At 52.4% G+C, this 20,149-nt stretch overlaps 1 protein-coding gene across 1 annotated transcript in view; it reads right to left on the bottom strand.

The window, feature by feature from the left end:
• Positions 1 to 20,149, bottom strand: part of PAX2 (paired box 2) — a 79,786-nt gene that overhangs the window by 10,230 nt on the left and 49,407 nt on the right. Inside the window, 2 exon segments of the mRNA XM_032882251.1 lie at positions 7,760 to 7,886; positions 10,286 to 10,461. Of these exon segments, the coding sequence (XP_032738142.1) occupies positions 7,760 to 7,886; positions 10,286 to 10,461 (303 nt within the window).

The raw sequence follows: 20,149 nt of genomic DNA on the forward strand, positions 1-20,149 counted from the left end.
CGCCCAGAGCTGGGTGGGCTCAGGAAGGTCTGCACCCTGACAGCCAACTAGCTGGGTACAACCAGTTAGGCTGTTCCCTCTCCTTCTCCTTCCAGCACACTGCCCTTCTCTGGGCCATGGTCGCCTGCTGGCATAGGGCCCCCCAAGAGGTGGCTTCCTTTAAACTCTGCCGGATGGCGGATAGAGCCATAGCCTCAGGATCCTGGGAGAGGGCTAGGCAGTGAGGGCCAGTATCACATCTGCAGAGGCCTGCGAGGGAGTCTGGCTATTTTTTAGTGAAGGAAACTAAGGCTCAGAGAGAGGGGACGACATCCTAGCCCTCTCCTCCTTCACTTCCCAAGCTGCCTTCTCTAGCAACGAGAGCAAATCGCACGTGGGCAGGTGCGGGCGCCGAGGAGGCTGGCTCTGACTCACGGCTGGGCTCAGAGCACGGGAGACCCTCTTGCTGGGTGGGCAGAGGTTAAGCCTGTTTGCACAGTCTCCTGATACTCCAGGTCTCCCAGTTCCTCTCCGGCTTTATTTTGTTCCCTGAGTGCACTGAATTGTCAGCTCTAATCCTTCCGAAAGCGCAGCGTTTTTCAGGCGCTGTGTGTAAGTGAAACCCTAATCCCAAGGAGAAGGGCCACTTAAGCTGCTGGAGCATTAGGCTGCTCTGGGAGCGGCCCTCGGACTTCCTCTCTCCCTGCCTGGCAGCCCAGCCACCTCTACGGAGGAGTGGGGGGATTCCAGGCTGAAGGGAGCAAAGCCCTCTCAGAAGTAACACTAGTGGCAGGGCTTGCCTCCCCAAGCTCAGGGTTGAAAAAGGACTGGCTTGTTTTCCTGAGGCTGATAGCAGGGAAAGAAAGATTCGGATCCCCCTAGGGAAGCAGTGTGTGTAGGGGGGGTGGCGGGGGTGGGGGTGTGTGTCTTCCTGTCCCTTGAGGGCTGGTTGATTCTCTGGGGGAAACAGGCCTTCCGGTCTTATCTGGGGGCCTTTGAGGCCACCAGGAGACTTCTGAGCCCTTCGTCCCAAGCATACCTATAATATTCATTGTGACACCACCATTTAGGATTTCTGGTCATTCAGAAAAGATTGAATTGACTGATTTACTTTTACTTAGCCAAACTTTTCTTCTTAGAAAGTACCAAATAATGGAGTAAACAAGCTCAGTGTCAGGGGACCGCCCTCCTTTTGGAGAAATGTCCTCTGGGATATCCCAAGCATCTCTAAACAACCGTATAAGAGCTGAGAGGTTCTCCATAATCTAACTAATCGTGAAAACGGTACCCAGTGCTATTAGGCAACCCTTCGTTAGCCCGAGTTGGCTACTATATGTGTTTGAAATAAAGATCACTGATTTCTTAAAAATATTTTGATTCCTATTAAAACTGGCCCCTCTCTCTGATCTCTACATAGATCAGTGAGCCCTAGCTGTGGAGGACTAAGCACAGTCCTTTTGGGGTGCTCAGTCTTTGGGTCTCATGGGTGGAGGGAGGAGGTGGAGGGAGAAGTCAAGATGAAAGCTCAAGGTAATGGGCCACATCTGAGCTCAGCTTAGGCGGCCACGGTACTGCGTCTTTGCTAAAGTACCCAGGAGTATTTCACACCTTCTTCATCTTCTCCAGGACTCTGCTCCCCTCTGCAGCTCCGTTAGAAGCCCTGTATGCTTCTGTCTAAGGTGCCCTGCTGGGATGGGCAGGCCGTGACCACTGGGGATGGCTAGTAGACACAGACATGGATGTGGATTTAGGATGGAGTTGGGGGTGGTACAGTTTTTATTTGGCTCCAATTCCGATCTGACTCTCCCAGGCCTAGAGTGGATTAGTGCTCCTTCTTTTCAATATCCTTTCCCTCTAAAGGTGAACTGGATAAAGGAGGAAGGGAAAGAGCCCAGATCCAATGACTCCCTAGGCTGCAGGCCTAGGGCACCCGCATTATCAGTCAATGTCTCATTGCTATGGAAATGCCCCCGTAATTAAATCAGAGCCGAGGTCTGGGGGCTGGAGGTCCTTGGGGATGTGGCTGGAGGCCTCAGGGATGTTTGAAGGAAGCTAGCTAGCTTCATACTCTTGGGCCTTCCAGGCCTAAGTGAAGGGTCCAGGGCGCACGGGTGTGTGGGGAAGCCCTCTGGCTTGGTTTGGCCTCCACAGCAAAGGGCTCGGAGTTGCTAGATATCAGAAGTTTCCCTAGCCCCCTCCTTTCAAGGTTGGAGAGGAGCTCTGATGTCAGTGCCCTAAATTCCTCTAGCTAATCAGGGGCTTTGAGCCGACAGACAAGGCTAGGAGACTCCCAGCCTCCTTTAGAAACATTTCTCAGCCTTTATTGCCCTCTCCTCCCCCGGAGGGGCTGGCCAAGGGCTAAGCTGTTTGTTTTATGGAGGGAAGTGCAGTTGCCTTGGAAGGGGGTTGTTAACTACAGGAAAGAGGCAGTTTCTGGAGGTCCTCAGGACTCCCTGAGTAGGAGGAGGAGGGTTTCCCAGGATCCACATTTCTGTCCGCTAAAAGGCTGCATCACTGACCATCCCAGATGTGGGCAAGGAGTCTGAGCTTCTGAGGGCTCCCAACCCTTTCTCAGAAGCTGAGCCTGCAGGGTTCTCACAGGCCTCCAGGACCTGGGGGTCAGCCCTGCTTTTCAGCTTTGAACTTTGCCTTATTGACCTCCCCACAACTTACCAGCTTCCAGGAGAAGCTTCTGCTCCCTCTCCCACCTTGGGCACTCCCCTTTGGGCAGCATCCCCACCTCCTCCTGGATCTCAGCTATGGATTCCTTCCAAGTGGTAGCCTTAAGGCATCAAGAGAAGTTTCTCCCAAACGCTTGAATAAAACCACCTTCTCCCTCCACTGCTATCCACAGAGGGTAGAGAAGCTGAGGACTGTGTTTGCCTTGTCCCTAGCTTTCCAAAGTTCAGACGTTTTTTTCCAAAGGGAAGAGTCTGTGCTGACACTTGAGCCTGGGAGCTTGGATAAGCAGGGGACAGGCTCTACTCTCAGGGCTGCGCCTGAGGCTCCTGGACCCCAAAACAATAAGCTATATATAGCTGTGGTCTTCCTTCCTGGCCTTTTTGGGTTTTATTACCAGAAGATTGGCTGAGCTGCCGGGGGTGGAGGTGCGGAGGGCATGAAGGATCTAGATCCGAGATAAACACAAAACTGATGCTTTTCTGTTATCTTTTTTGGAATATGAAACATGCTTATTTTATAGTTGCTTTCGGACTGTTCTATTCTCTCTAGTTCTTAGGGGTATTGATTGTCCTATTTCTTGCTCCTGCTAACTCCCCCTCATGATAGCTTGCATTTACATGAGGGGTGTAATTTTTCGTAGTGAGCTCATCTTTACTGCTGGGGTTCCATGTGCCCTAGGTTCGGGAATGCCTCTGTAGAGAAGGTTTGCCCTGGTTCCTGCTGGGGTTTCAGAGTAGGTTATTATCCTAGACAAATTTTTTTATGTCAGGTCTTGGCTGGGGGTTCCTGCCACATACTCAGGTATAAATTTGGACCCTGAACCAGGGTCAGGAGTGGGGACTCCATTTTTCATGGAGACGATTTTTCCCTCACTTGCTTCCCTGGGCCACTGGGATAATTTGTGTGTTTCCCTTTCACACACGGCATTGTCTTACTCTGTTCCTGGCTTTACACAGGGTGATCCTCACTTCTGGCTTCCTGCTTCTTTTGGACCCAAGTTCGTGGCTCCTGTCTGCTGTGTTATAACCGCAGTCTCCCCCAGGTAGGGTCCAGCTCCAGGGTGATACCCTCGGGCTCTCACCTACAGCTCTGGCTTTGAGTTTCCTTCTCCTTCTGGCACCAGAGCGTGAGGTTTGGTTGTGTGTTGACAATTCTTGTTACATTTTTATCCAGCTGGGTTTTGGGAGTGTAGCCCGCTTGTTTCTGGACACGGATCTCAATTCCTCCACTACCTCTCTGGGACTAAAAGGAGGATGGAAGAACTACCCTCGCGCGAAGCTCTCCCAGCGCTCGGTGGCGATGCCCACCGGAGGCCAGTGAAGCCTGCTCAGGGCAGCAGCTCCAGAGACTGACGGGTGGATTCCTGGGCTGCTAGGGTTAGCGTGGAGAGCTGCCACACACTCCCTGTCTCGCTCTGTGTGGCCTCCAGGGTAGGGAGCCTGTGCTCCTCTTCACTGTGGACTTCCACCAGGACAAGGGACCCTCTAAATGCTCAGGCGCCTCTCCAAGGGACTTGGGGGCATCCTGAAACTAGTACTCATCTTCTCCCAGATCAACACGGCTGCCTGTGTCCCTTCATGTTCCTCTATGGCTGAAGACCTGGATAGACACAGGAAGGGAGAGGCCAAGGTGAATGTCATGGGGATGAAGAAGAGCTCTTTTCTACCAATGATGGGAGACTTGAAGGCACCAGCACCCAGTTGGAGCAAGAGTCTTCACTGAAGTCCTGGTCCAGAGGTCCTTGGGACTACTGAGGGGTTGATGACAGCCCCCATGGGGTCCTCTGGAAGGGTAAGAAGTTGATAGAAGAAGGTACCAGCCACCACCAGCCAAACTGAGGCAGCCTGGGGCCCGAGTACCCCCAACTCACTCTTTCCTCTAGCTGGTCCCCTTTTCCTTATCACTTTGGAGAGACTCGGCTCCGTTCCAGACCAGCAGCCTAGAGCAGTGGGCTGGAGAGAAGAGATGCCGCTGAGCTCGAGCAGCCCAGCGGCGGAAGGGAAAGTGGGTGATAAATTTAAATAACCAGCTTGACTTGGCAGCTCGCTGAGTTGTGATGCAGTGAAATTAAAATCTCGGCAGAACTTGCAAACACCACCCAGAAAAGTCCGTCTCTCTCCTTGGTTCCAAGATGGAAGGTGGGGAGGGGAGACTATCAGGCCAAGCCCCAGACACTGGCAGCCAGCCTTGCTTGCAATGTGATTAGCTGTGTCCTGGCCCACTGGGCCCCACTCTCCCCTCCACACAATAGCCCGGGCTCCTCTCTCCTCTCAGTCCTGACCTTGTGGAACAGCTGTATCAAGTGGCTGGTGAAGTTTGAAATCAGCCTCTCGTGCCAGGAGGTGGCAGGAATATCAATAAGGTCGGCTCTCCAGGTTGGGCTAGGGCATTGCTGGGCAGGTTTCCCCAGGACTCATCCCTGAAGGTTTACAGCGTCAGCTGCCTGTCCCCAGGGAGGAAGATGAGCTGGGTGCCCGAGACACAGGGGATGACGACGGGGCCCGGAACACCTTCGTACACCCAAGCCAGGCTGTGGACACAGACGACCTCCCTGCTCCCTCACGGTTAGCACACACCTGCCCAGAAAGAGCCTCCCCTTTTCTTTCTTGACCAAAGTCCTTCATATTTTCCAACAAAATATGCTTTTTAAGAATCTTCAAAGGGAACGTCTACAAATATTCCCAAAGCCTCTCCCATATGCCAGCTGTGCTTGAAGTTTTCACAGATGCCAAGATCTTTCTAGAAGAACCTAGCCCAAGTCCAAGTCTCTTGTGTCTGCTGTCCTTGCATCACTGCTTACTGCTACCCATAAAGTCCTGGCCCCAAGGCCACCATGCTGGACCCACTCCCGAGGTGGCCCATCAAGTGTCTGGGCACTGCCCCGTTTCTCACCTTGACAGTACCTCCAGCACATTCTGTTTGTCCCCATAATAAACACATCATGAATCATTCATCTTTAATAGATTATGCAAATTAGGAGGACATAAAATCAACAAAGATCAATAACTCCAGCCGTTTAATTGCCAGCAAAAACATTTTAAGAATGAGCATAATCGGCAGCCCTCTCTTTGGTAATGGCACCATTAATCCAAACATTGGATCTTGGCCTAAGTGTAGAAAAATCATTCCCTGCCCCCACCTCCTCCCACCTCCCCTCCCCCACCTCTCCACACACTTCTCTCTTTTTGGTAATTTCCAGTTTCTGAGCGAGTTTCCCGTCATTACCACTGGTGAACAGCTCCGAATGTTAATGGTTCTGCTTTTGTTACTCCTCGCTTGATTGAAATGTCGCATACAGATTGAGATGTTAGTGCTAACTTGCCACCTGGGAATGTCAAGCTGGGTCTGAAATGAACTTTTCTCACACTTGGATCCAGATGGATCAGCCGGAGATGTTCCCAGGCTGAGCTGGGACCGTTCCAGGGCCATGGGGGGGAGGCGGGCGGGGGAGGCTCAAGGTGGAGGCACTTTTCTGTACCAGCCCGAGTTCTCCTGCAGCAGGAACCCTACCCGAAGATCCATCTCTCCACCCCGGGGAGCTCCTGCCTTCTGGACCGTGTGGTCCCAGGCACAGAGAAGCACAGCTGGGATGAGGGAAAAGTCTCCTGGGCTCTCTTTTGTCCCTGGCCTGGGCTGGGCCACCTTCAGGAAGTGACCACTGAAACTCTCAGCAGATCAGAAAGTTGGCCTGGCCTGCACCATCTCTCTGCCTTGGGTCAGAACACCCAGCAGGTCAGAGAGCTTCCATGTTGGCCAAGGAGGACTCATATCGAGGGCCAGTTGGTAATAGGCTATGCCCTGACCCAGCCAAGGTTGTCACTCCCAAAAGCAACGTCCGGGTCTCTGGTACTTCCAGAACTCCCATCTCTGATCACCTAGCTGAAGAGCTCAACCCTGTCTGGGCCAGAAACAGCTGTACCAGGACACATCTTGAGGACAGCCTGGGAAGGTTAAGGACAAGGCCCTCCTAAGCCCGCAGGTGGAAACTGGATGGCCACTCACAGCCCAGCTCAGGCCTGAGCCCCGCTCAGACCATTTCCACACCAGCACCAGGGCCTTGTTTCCTGCCTTTGCCACTGGCTGTGACGCTGGCTGCCTACAGGCCCGCCGCTGGGTCCCTGGGCCGCCTCCACATGCCTCGCTCGGCAGGTAACGCCTCAGTGTCTCCCAATCCCCACCGAGACCCTTCTCAATCATTCTGTCTCCCAAGGAACAAACGGCACATTGGCTTTAGTGTCTCCAGAATAATTAGGTGAATTTTAATAACACCTCAATGTGTGTTTCTCCCACTTGGGCACTTTCCTGGCCCGGAAACCCTTCTGCAGTGCCAGGCGCCTTCCTTAGCCTGCAGCTCTGAGGCCTAGAGCTTCCTTGGCTGGGTCCTTTGCTGCACCACACCTCAGCCTGCTTCCCCTCCAGCCGCCTCTGCTGCTCCCAATCCGCGGGAGCAGCGGGATTAGATGTCCTCTCCCCTGCACTTGACTGTGGGACAGGCCTGACCCTGCCTGGCCTTGAAATCAAGCCTCAATCTCAGTGATTTCTCTGGGAAGCGAGAGTGCGACTGTAATAATTGTGCTTTTCTGTAACCACAGAGGAGGTGGAGGCCCTGCCCTGAAGCCCCAAACCGCAGCTCCCCAGGCTGCCTAGAAGGAGAGGAAGGTGGACCCCCGAGGATCCTTGGAGGCATGGCAGTAGGGAGGCTGGACACCGCCCTCCTCCTCCCAGTCTGGCCTAAATTATTTACCCTCTGCCCTCTTCTGTGCACATCCTAGATGCCAAGAGGCATCTGATTCCGGGCACCTTGCGGGTGGCAAGAGAAAAGGCAAAGAGAGAGGCAAGAGGATGGGCAGAAGGAACCAGCAACAGCTCCTCCTAGCTTCGACCTTTCCAGGCGGAAGCACACAGAGACCTTGACCACAATCTCTTCTCCTCACATCTGCACACATCTGTTCAGAAAGCACCCTGGTTTTCGGAGGCTCGCTCTCTCTGCAGATATCATGACAAGGGGCCCACTTGTCCCACTGGGCCCCAGATGGCATGGGCTGAGGTGCCCTTACTGAAATCAGTGCCTCCCCCCACCTCCTGGAAGCCTCCTTACCGGTCACAACAGGGTATGTCTGCGTGCCTGACACGTTGCTGCCCAGCTCGGGGTTGGCGGATGCAGATAGACTCGACTTGACTTCATCAAGCCCGGGGGTCAGGGCTGGGAGGGAGTACTCATTCCCCTGGGAGAAGAGAGAAAAGCGACAGCTCTCTACTGATGTGCACACGCGGAGAGAGGGCTCAGTGTGCAGATGGGGGGGAGGGACAGGGAGCCTTCCCAGATGGGGCGGAAGGAGATGGCCAGGCAGAGGGAGGGGAGCAAGGGAGGGGTGGGCTCAGCAGATGACGGAGAGTTTTGTGTGGGTGGGGGATACCCAACTGGGGGTAGCTAGAGGATAGTTGGTGGTGGTGATCCCAGCCCTCTCTGAACTGCTGTAGCCTCTCCTGCCGACAAAGCCCCAAGGGTGGAGTGTAGCAGTTGGGGCCCCCCTGCTGAGAAGCAAGGGGTGTTCTCAGGTCCCCCTGGAGTCTTGGGGAGGAGGGGTGGACCCTGATGGGCCCGCAGAGGCAGGAGCTGGGGGAAGGGCCTAGGGGGGCCTTGGGCCTGGCACTGCTGGGCTGGCTGATAGGGTGCTGGCGCCCCCTTTTTAAAAAACAAACAAAGACAGCCCCACGGGCCCCTCGCTCTCTGCCTGTGCACTGGGGTATGAAATTGGGGAGGGGGAGAGTCCACATGGCTAACAGAAGGGTGGGAGGGGGCCAGTCATTGCCTCTGAAAGGGTGTCCTGCCCGAAACACTCGGGTAATTGCCTTTTTATTGCCGTCACTGCTCAGCCAGACCCCGGAGCCGGGCCGACCAGGAGCTTGCACAAAGCAGGAAAAGTTGCTCTGATTAATATTACGTTAAATTAAAACTGATTTTCTGCTCTTTCGGGTCTGTTTTTTTCCCTTCCGCTTCCTGGCCCCCCCAGAGGGCCCCCTCCCCTCCCTGGCTGGCCGGGATTGCCTCGTCATTTCCAATTCCTTCTCGTATTGATCTTCCTGTAGAAATCAGTTTTGTAATTAGCTGCAAATTAGGCCTTCTACTGGGGGTGAAGCTGCCCCCTGATTTATCACCAGAGTAATTCGCTGTGATCGGAGAGAAATTAAAATGAACTCAATTAGGCTTCGGATTTGCTTTATGGGCCCTGCTCCGAGTTTCAGGGGGAAAAATGACTGTGCTGGTGTTTAATAGTCTAATGAAAGTAAATAAAGGTTATTCATTGTAATACAGCCGGGGACTCGTGGAGGGTGCACCGAGCCGCCCGCCTCGGCCGGCTCCTCCTTTGTTGGTTTATGGCTCAGGGCACCTTAAAAAGACTTTTGATTTTTGTTTTATGAAGACAAACAGCTTATGGGATAAAAGGACGGGCGGAGAGAGAGGCGAGTGGCTGGGAGCCATTGGCGTCCTAGAGCGGAACCGCGCCGCGTGGAGCCTGCAGGGCTGCGCGGGTGTGAGAGCGCGTGAGCGTGCGTGTGTGCGTGCAAGCCCAGCGGACGGGGTTGTGCGGTGGCTGTGAGCCTGGCCAGGGCCTTAGGTGTGGGAGGAATGGGAGTGTGTGCACTGGGGCCCCTCTGGATGTGTGGATGGAGGCCGGTGCTGGGGGTGTGCCGAGCTGTGGTCTGGGAGAAGGCCCCCCTCCTGGCAGATGGGGTGGGGGGAGCGTGTGCTAGCAGGAGTGTGAGCTGTGAGCGGGGGAGGGAGCAGGTGCCTGTGGTGGTAAACACGTGCACAAGGGTAAATGTGAGGAGTTAGGAGATGTGTCTACGTTGTGTATTGTGCGGGTGTGTTGTGGGCTGTGTGGTGCACAGGGCCGTTCTGCATCTGGACGAAGTATGGGGGCAGAGGGATAGGCCATCAGCTGACCTCGGGTCACACGGGACAGCTGGACTTGGGAGCAGGAGGCAGGCCCCGAGGGAGAGAAGAGCACCCTGGTCTCGCCCAAACTTTCTGTAAGACCTCCGAGGCATTTAGGCAAGGGACATGGCAAGAGGACAAGGACGTGTCCTGGGTCTTCTATGCCACATGCGTGGAACGGCAGGGCCAGAAGCGACCCATTAGACCTTACCCAAGTCCTCCATTCTACGGATGGGGAAACTGAGGCTCTGAAAGGGAACAAGACTTACCCAAGACCTATCACCCAGAACTCATCATTTCTAACTGCCATATACCATAATGGTTTTTCTGAACACTACCATAGCGTCTCGGTATGAGTGTGTCTACTTGGCATGCACGTGGTGTACCTGTATGTCACATGGGTGACGCTGGGTACACACGTTTTTCAGAGGCCTTGTCCTGCCCCGTCCCTGTCCACTTCTGCAAGCAGAAAGCTCCTTCCTGGGGTGCCTGGGTGTCTCAGTCATTAAGCGGCTGCCTTCAGTTCAGGTCACAATCCCGAGGTCCGGGGATGGAGTCCCATATTGGGCTCCCTGCTCAATGGGGAGCCTGTTTCTCCCTCTGCCTGCTCCCCCTACTTGTGCTCTCTCTTACTGTCAAATAAATAAATAAAATATTAAAAAAAAAAAAAAGGTCCTTCCTCACCTGTTCTGATTTGATGTGCTCTGATGCCTGGAAGACGTCGGGGTAGGAAGGACGCTCAAAGACCCGATCCAAAGCTTCCAGCTGCTGCTGGGTGAAGGTGTCCGCTCGCAAGTGCTTCCGCAAACTGTCCACGCCACTCTGGGAGTCTCCATTGGGGACCGAGCCCTCGGACACATCTGGAGGACACATGGACACTGGTGGCATCAGCGCAGGCTGGCACAGGCATAGTAGGTCAAGGGGACTTTCTAGCCCTGCTGGGACCCCTCACCCCCAACTTTTAAGCTAGAGCAGCTGACCCAGGGGCTGACCATGCCTCCAAAATCTGGCTGGGGAAGCCAGAGCCTCTAAAGGACCTGGGAAAAGAAAGGCAAGTTGTCCCAGTGTGGGCAGCCGGGGGTGTGGGAAGGACTGGGCAGAGCTATAGCCAGGGGGTCTCCTGAGGGAATGTCTCCGAGAACCCCTCTGTCCCCAGGCCTGGGTCAGCCTGGGGGAGGAGCTGGGTGTCTCAGACCAGCATTACCGAGCCTGTGGAGAATTGAACTCGGCTCTGAGATGAATTTCAGTTCCACTGACTCCAAGGGTGGAAAATTATCAAATCTCCGAGGCTGAGTGTAACACGGAGACTGGGTGAAGTAATTAACTTCACCACCGAGGGAGGAGGGACTCTGAAAGTCAAGCTGAGGGATTCTGTTCTCGTGGGGCCAAGACAGAGACCAGAGCAGGAGGACAGCAGGTGATACGTGAGGAGCGAGACCCCGCCTTGGGCAGAGACTAAAGACAGTGTCTTTGTGCCCAGAGTGTGCTCCTATACCCAGACTACCCTCCTCAGCCTCTGTCTCCGACCTGGACTCCAGCCAGACCTCTGTCAGGGGCCAGCCCCATGGGCGCCTGGCTCCTCCTGTGGTTGTCACAGAGAGCCGAGACACACTCTGTGAAGGAAAAGCTGTGGAGGTGCCACACTCGTGCCTGCTCCCTGTGGCTGCAGGCCAGTTCTGTCCAGGTCCCGCTCTACCCAGACTTTCTGCTACCCTTCCCCCCATCCCTGCACCCCTGCATCCTGTCTGTTAGTTTCCAGAGCACGCAGTGAGCTAAGAGTCTCCTCACTGGCTCTCTCTGTGAACATCTACGTGGCAACTCCCCAAGCCGAGGCTGGGTCCTCGCCAGCCCCAGTGTGGCCATTCCTTGGCTTCCTTCAGCCCAAGACCCATAGAAGAGCCTTGGGCCTGGGGCCAGCACATGCTGGAGGCCTCAGGGTGTTCCTCTGGGACTATTATATATATCAGTTTATAGGTGATTATACGATATGATATAATCAATATTGCATTATATACAGTAACACCGTACAGTATCATTCGGGAGACCATAGAAAATATTACATATTGATTAACCTCAACCCGCAGCCATCCTCTCTTCCGGCTTCCCAGATGGAGCATGGGGTCTGCTTTCCAAATGGGACCCGCTATCTTCCCTTCCCTGTACTCTATTCCTCAGGAGGTGGGAAAGCAAAGAAAGTGTGTGTGTGTGTGTGTGTGTGTGTGTGCGCGCGCGTGCGCGCATGTAAAAGAGAGAGAAATGAAGGGCAGGATGAAGGCTGAGGTGGAGAGACAGACACAGGGCCAGCCTCCACGGGGTTTCCATGTTCCCTGCATTCCTACGGGCACAAAACTTGGTTGTTGTATTTTTTATTGTGCAAGCCTCTGGAATGATTTTGTCTAAGACACTGCATGTGTCTCTCTTATATAAGTTAGGGTGCGGCACACTTAGTTTTTCCTTGCATGTGGGTATTCTCTGTGTATACGCATTTGTACACGTGTAAACATCCAGACAGATACGTGTGGGTGTTTGTGTAAGTGACAGAACGAGAGCTGTTTTCCAAGCACACGTGCACGCGCGTGTGTGTGCACACATGCATGTTTCACCGCATGGGGAGTGTGAGCTCAGGTGCCCTGTGTTTCTTCTGTGCCTGCTTTTCTTTCAAGGATGTGCCTCCTGATTCCACCCCTGTAGCTCTTTGCGTGTTCATTGTGTCTAACCCTCTCCCACTGGAATCCTCCTAACCTCTTTGGGAATCCCTGCTGTCCGGCCGAGCGAGGTGGTGGTGTCTTTGTGTGCGGTTATTGCAGTGTCGCCAAATGGGTCCCGGCAAGGAAGGTGTGCATTTGTCTGTGAGCAGGTGCTCCCACGTTCAGTGCCCGGGTGTGTGCATATGTGTGGGAAGGCTCACAGCGTGCCCCTGTGTGGATCTGTGTCTGAGCCTGTGTGTGGCTTGACTCCACCGTGTGTGTGTGTGTGTGTGTATGTGTGTATGGGGGCTGAACTGAAGCTTTGTCCTCAGGTCACTGGCTGGAGGAGTCTCTTTTCCTTCATTTATTCAGGGGCCCTTCAGATCTTGACAAATCTGTCACTCTAAATTTGCGAGAGATTATGGTGCTCTCTCCCCAGCCCGCAGAGAGGTGATATATGATATCTGCTGCCCCTATTGATTGCCTGATCTGGTGGCAGAGGCCGGCGAAATGAACTTGAAATGAACATCATGCCTCAACTCATTGTGCGTATAATACACTACTTAATCCCACATTTTTCAGCCGCTATGGAATTCAATTGATCAATCATGTTCCACTGATAGTACTGTTTTAGGGGTTATTGCTGCTCCCTCCACTCACTGACCTTTTTATTTATTTATTTTTTTGTATACTCAGGCCCTGGTGATAAGACAGGTTACAGAGGCAGCAGTGGAAGGGGGAGGGAGGACGGAAAGGCGAAGGGAAGCCTGCTACTGGAATAGGTGGCAGCGGGAGGCGGGCAAAGGGAAGGAGAGGAGGAGGAAGGGCGCAGGGGTGAGGGAGAGAAAGCAGGTGCTGGAGGATCAGGAAAGCAAGGTGGTGTGATGAGAGCCTGCAGAGAACCCCAAGAGAGGCTACAGGAGGCTTGAGGAAACTCCCAGAGAAAGAAGAAGGCAATGAGGAGGCAGGAAAGGCAGCGGTAATGATGAATGACGAAGGAGCACAAAGAAACTTCTGGAGGGAGTGGGGGGTGGGGGTGCAGAGACAGGGCATGGGCAGTGGAGCCATGGAGGATGGGGACCGGAAGCTCTCGCAAGCTCTCTTCAGAGGAGGGGTGGCACCCTTCCTTCAGCTGGAGAAGGATGGAAAGGATGAAGGCAAGGGGAGATTGTGGGAGGCAGTGAGGAGAGGTGGTTGGGAGAAGCCTGGGATCAGAGGTTCAAGAAGCAGAAGTCCAGGAAAGGAGGAAAGGCAGAGGCAGAGAACAGGCAGAGGAAGAAGGGAAGACGCTCCTTGCCTTATGCTGGCTGGGGAGAAGTCACTTGAACGGGGAACCTGGGTGTCCAGCTGTGGAAGGGCCTGGATGGGCGTGGGGGAGGGTAGGCAGAAGAAGAGGAAAAACAGAAGAAAAGAGAAGAGAGAAAGAAGAGCAGACACAAAAAGAGAACATGGAAGAAAAGAGTAGAAAAGGAAGAGAAGACGAAGTGGTGCTCAGCGCTGCCCACGGGCAGAGACCTCCTGAGGATGACGGCGAGAGAGCCCTCTGGGTGGGACTTCCCAAGGGGAGACTCTGAGAGGTGACACAAGGAGAGGGATGGAACCACACTGGGACATCACTGCTAGGCCCCGGGGAGTCAAGGCTCGCTGGCGGAGGAAGCCAAGACAGAGGAGGAGGCAGAAGCACATCTTGATCTAGGTTTCAGAGTGAGCAGGAAAGGAAATGCATGAGTAATTAGAGAGCATCCTTCTCCAAGAAGATTCCGGATCCAACAGAGAGCCAGGCCATGAGTTCCCCATTGGCAGAGACCGTGACTGAATTCATCTCTGTGGCTCTAGCGCTGGGCACGGACATGGGCATAGAGGAGGCGTTTGATGAGTGACTGAATGAATGGCTGACCCAGGCCCCTGGCCCAAGGTCTCTGGACTGGCCACCTGACTGGCTTGGCACCCCAGAATACCCAGTCGACTATCAGGTCCCTACCAATCAGAGGATGTGGGAAGATCCACAGCAGGGCCCTGGGTGGGCTTATAACCCTTCTTCACTCACCCCTACTGCTGGTGAGCTTCTAACAGTGGCCCTCTCACCAACACCACCCTGCCCACCTATGGTACCTTTGCCCAAAGGACAGAGAACGCCGTCTTCCCAGTTAAGAGCAGCACTTGACATGGGAGCTGCAGAACCACCATCCAAGGAAGGCAACAGAGGTCGCTTGGGAACAGGGACCGGAGACAACCTCTGAATTGGACTCCCCACACTGAGGCCCTGTCACAGACAGCGGGGGTGGGATAAGATGGGTCTATTGGCCCACGGTGGAAGCTGGTTCCAGAGAAGGCCTTTCCTAACTGATGGGAGGAGGCCCTCGGCCTTTATCTTGATGAGATAAGCCAACCCCCTGTCAGGATTCCAAGAACAGGGCTGGAGTATGGTGGCCTCACGTCCTGGGCTTTGTGGAACAATTCTGATTTTTAATTCTCTTTCCACTGCCAGGCCCTATTTTAGACGAAGGTTGGAAAATGTGGTTGCTGTAGGTTTAGTAAGACCTCACCCCGCACAATGCTGGAGCAAGGAAGGGACCGTGTGCTAATTAGTCCCTGTGTGTGGGGGATCCAGCCCTGTCCTCCTTCTGTCCCCGACCCAAACACCGTCCATGAGCAGCTCACAGTACTCAGCTTATTACATGCCATTGAATCCTCCCCACAACCCTGTGAGGTCAGGACTGTGATACCTATGTGAAAGGGAGGGAAACTGAGGCAAAATGACGTTACATGGCTTAGCCAAGGTAGGCAGGGTAGGCAGCCAGTTAGTGACAGTTAGGATTTGACTTCAGGTCTGCTTGACCCAGAGCCTACCCACTACGTCATTTCACCCTGCTGCCCAGGTTCTAAACCCAGGGCCTCAGATGGGGACCACTTGACTCCATCTGGGGTACGGTCTCCCTCCTAGCATCCCTACTTCTCTGCCTTGCACACTCCCTACACTGAAGACACAGCCTGTGGCCCTCTGCTGAGAGCACAAACTGTTTGAAAATGACTAGGGGAGACTTGGTCCAAATTTCTCATTTTACAGTGAGAAAAACTAGGAGGGGTAAGCAGCGAGCAGGGGGAGGTGACCAGTTCGAGGTCATACAGCTCGGTGCTAGGGCTCTCAGGACTGGACCCCATTCCAGGTGTTTTGTCCACTACAGCAAGAGCACTCTCAAGGACAGTGAGCTACGACAAGTCCTTTTTGGAATAAGGCAGGATATAAATAAATTTATTAAATTAAACTGTGAGCTAAAACTTTGATGCATATTTTTCTTTTGGGGAAACAAAAGCTCATATTGTCTTCTCCTCTGACTGCTCCCTATTTGCTGAACAGTTAACAGAACGCTTTCACAGATCTTAGGTTATCTGGGCTTCCTAACCACGCTCCAAGGTAGGTAGGGATTATGATTCCCTATTTACTGGTGAGGAAACGAGCTCAGAGCAAACAAAGTAGAGATTAGTGGGAGGCTAGCTCAAGGGCATATCCACCGGAGAGCCTGGTGCCGGGAAGGTGCTCCGTGGACAGCTGAGGACGGAGTTACAATGGGCAGCAGGAGCCCACCCAGCCCGTGTCCAGAGCGGGGGCTCCAGCAGGGGTGCCCCAGTTTCCACAGGGACAAAGACAGGTGCACAACCAAAGATCATCTCGACTAGAAGTAGAGCCACTTTGTGAACATGGTTGACAATGGTTACCTTCGGATCATGAGCAAATCTGGATCATTTCTTCTCACCTAAGTTTTTCCATATTGTCCAGACTTTGTACAATAAGCATGAACCACTTCTAGAATCATCAATAAAAATGTCATTTACTCCCCCAGCGAAAGGATCTGATCTCACTCACTTAGCCTTGTCACTCCCCATCTCTTCTGGGCTTGCTGGGAGCAGAGCCCTACCTTCTACATTGTCTACCTTCTCTGACTCCAGGCCAGGCCAGTCATGAATCGTGCTGTCCAGTGAGAGCCCAGCAATTTGGGCAGGAGAGAAGCCACTGACTACCACATCCTAAAGGTGAGGGCTAGGCACAAAGGTGTTCTATCCTCCTTGTGTGATGACTTTCTACCTGAATTCTCAAAGTAGTCACTGCAAAGGACAGGAGAAAGTTTTGAGCACTGACCAAAAAGTGGGTGGGGGATGATTGGAGACAGAATGAAATAATGCCATTTCCTTGGTCAGAAAACACCCAGGCTCATCAAAGTCTACAAAATCAAGGTGGGATCCAAGAAGTAAGAATTAGGCATTTGAGAGGGATCTTTCAAGTACAGGGAAGAAGTATGCTACCCTCAGCTCTCGCAGCCCCAGTACACACGTCTACCTCTGGGGAAACTGACATTAGAGCTTTTACATATACTCATTAAATCCGCTTGACTTTATGAGGTACTTCTCGTTTTTCAGATGAGCAGGAAAATTATTTGTTCAACAATAGCCAAGGACTAAGCAGCAGAGGCTGGATTTGAACTCAGGATGTCTGACTCTGAAGCCCTCTCCAAATTCGCCACCAAATTTGCCTTTTATGTCAAAGGTCATCACCATCATCGTCATTAGCACGTATGGACACCGTGTCCCAGGCGGGCTTCAGAAGCTTCACACGTAGCATCTCCAGTTCTCACACAACACTTGCCAACGAGATACCATTAGGTCAGTTTTACAAACCAGGGAACAAGCCGAGGGAGGGTAAAAAAAAAAATGCGCAAGATCACACAGCAGAGGGGAAGCAATCCGGGGGGGACGTCAGTCTTACTTCATCAGAAGACAGAAAATGACTCCAAGAAGCGAGACAGGAAGAAAAGAAAAAAGGGAAAAGGGACAGAGGAAGTAGGATCATTGCATGAGGGGCTTCGGCCCCCAGGGGGCGGGGCGCTGGAGGGGCCTGGGCTCTCTGTGTTTGGGGTGGGGGGCTCCGTGCTAACGTCTGTGTTTGCTCCCCACCATTCTGACCGGTGGCGTCAGCTCCGCACCCCCCTTGTCTAACACTACCTTCCCCCTCTGAGGGGTTCACCCCCAGCTGCCAGTTGTTGCAGTTTCAAACTCAATTGTTCTCCTCAGTACTGAGGCAAATGGAGTCATTAATTACCTTCTATCGGCTGGGCTGAGTTCAGAATGCGATCAATATCCCCGCTTGTCATTCAGGGCAGCCCGCTGGTGCAGCCCGGCCCCACCCCCACTCGGCGCTGGCCTCCCAGCTGATGGGGTGCGGGCGGGGTTCCAGGCACCCCCTCCCCTACTTTGCTTTCCTCAGGGGATCAAGAGCAGGGATTCGCCACAGGGAGGGGTCTAGATGAGGAAAAGAAAGGGAAGGAGTGGGAGGGAGGGAGGAGAGAATGGGAGGAGAGGGGAGGGGAGGAGGGAGGGAGGAAGAAAGGAAGAAAGGAAGAGGGGAAGCTTGGGGGAAAGGAGAAATAGGAAAAGGAGAGAGGAAGAAAGCCCTACTGCCCTGTGCTGGGAAGGGCTGCAAGGCCCAGGCTGGAGAGTGTACTGGTGGGAACACAGTTTGTCCAAGGAGATGGGATGACACTCCCCCGTCCCTCCCATCCTTAAACTGGACAACCTATGAGTCTGCTGTGGCTGAGGACAGGGCATGAAAAAGCCCTTGGAAACATGGCCCAAAGCTTAGGCTCTGAGCAAGACTAGGTTCTGCCTGGCCTTCTAGCCCTGCCAGACCACCTCCTCTCCTTGACCAAGCTCAGCTTCCAGATACTCAGTGAGTTCATGGTAGGGGGAAAAGTGGGCGTGGTGCCTGGCCTGCCTGACCTCAGTCTTGCTGTGTCCACTGACACCCATGTGCCTCTATGGACACTAAGCTGCACTGGTGATCCTAACAGGACACTGGACTAGGAGTGACATCTGAGTTGAAATCCTGGTTTTGTTGCTCACGTGCTACATGGCCTTGGCCAAGTCCCATGAGTTCTTCTGGATTGAGTTTCCTCAAAGTTACACCAGCAGGTGGCTAGCTCCTCCCTCTGCAGTATTAATTTCTTCTTTCTCTGTGTTCCAATTGCCATCTATCCAAACCTCTATTGTAGAAATAATAATAATAACTGAAATCGATCCAGTTCCTATTACAGTAGCAGACACTATGCGTAACATATAGACACTGACTTAATCCTTACAATAACAGCAGCTAACATTAAGTGCTTACTATATATTAGGCACTCACCTAAGAATTGTACATATATTAACTTATTTAATTTTCACCAGAACTTAAGCAGGAAGCTTCTATTATTATCTCCATTTCGTAGGTGAGGAAATGACGTGTAGAGGTTCCAGAACTTTCCTAAGTTTACACAGCTAACAAGTGATGCAAGAGGCAGAAGAAACACAGGCAACATGCTGGTGGCAGCTTAAGTTCGTAACCCAGAGAAACCAAGGGATGGAAAAGTTAAGTAACTTACCCCAAATTACCTACTACAGCCAGTAAGTGGCAGAGCCAAATTTAGAATCTGTATGTATCATTGTCTTTTTTTTTTAAAGATTTTATTTATTTATTTGACAGACAGAGATCAAAAGTAAGCAGAGAGGCAGGCAGAGGGAGAGGAAGGGAAACAGGCCCCCTGCTGAGCAGAGAGCATGATGCGGGGGCTTGATCCCAGGACCCTGAGATCATGACCTGAACCAAAGGCAGAGGTTTTAACCCACTGAGCCACCCAGGCGCCCCTAATGGTTGTTTTTTTAATGTTTGTTTTCTCCACTAAACTGTGACTATTTCTAAGGCAGGGACTCATCTTTTTCATCTTCGTAAACCTAGCATAGGGCCAGAGATGATTTAAAAAAAAAAGGAATATTGGCTGGTTCATCTAACAGAATTCCAGAAGCAAATGTAGATAACCTCTTAACTTGCTTTGCTTAACAGTTTACCTTTTAGAAGAAAAAAGAAACAACGAAGTGAGTTGCTACTCTGGATTCAGTGTCACTGCATTTTACAGCTGCAAATTATCATGGAGATGATCATTTAATCGGATTCCCTCTTAGAGACCAAAAAAAAAAAAAACAAAACAAAACAAAAAAAGGCTCAGAAAGATTGAGTAATTTTCCCATGTCACACAGCTGGTGATCTTTAAGATGGGAACCGAGGTTCTCAATGCCCAATGCCCTTTTCACTATTCCAAGCTGCTTAATTCTGACCAAGAGACAAAAACCAATAAAAGGCGGGGCACCTGGGTGGCTCAGTGGGTTAAAACCTCTTCCTTCGGCTCAGGTCATGATCTCAGGCTCCTGGGATAGAGCCTCGAATCCGGCTCTCTGCTCAGCCAGGAGTCTGCTCTCCCTCCAACCTCCCTCATCCCCCCCCCCCCCCCCCCCCCCGCCTGCTTGTGATCTCTGTCAAATAAATAAATAAATAAATCAAATCTTAAAAAAAAAAAACCAAAACGATAAAAGGGAAGTGATGGGGATCTGCGGAGAAAGCAAGCATGTCTAGAGTTGACAGTAGCCAGCGAAGGAGGCATTGGACAGAATCCAACTTAAGGAAAGCAAACTGCTACACAGGGAGGGCAAGAACGGTCGTGTGATTCCATGGCAAGAGATTCTACAAGGGAGTATAATTCCATAAGGACAGGGTGCTCTAAAAATGAAATTCCACCTTTACAAGCTCAAACAATCAACCTGACAAAGTAAAGGGACTGGAGTGGGGGAAGGGTTGAAAGAGAAGGACATTTAAGGAAAAATCATTGCTGTTGCACACGGATAAGCTTTAAAATATGATGAGCCTAGATTTTAAAAGGACATGTACACTGAACAGTGGAAGATTATGCAGCCATTAAAAAATCATGTTTTCAAAGAATATTTAATGATATGTGAAAATGGTCCTATATAACGTTAAGTGAAAATAGCAAGACACAAG

This window comes from Lontra canadensis, unplaced genomic scaffold (assembly GCF_010015895.1).
Source record: "Lontra canadensis isolate GAN:19392208 unplaced genomic scaffold, GSC_riverotter_1.0 scaffold3, whole genome shotgun sequence".
NCBI lineage: Eukaryota > Metazoa > Chordata > Mammalia > Carnivora > Mustelidae > Lontra > Lontra canadensis.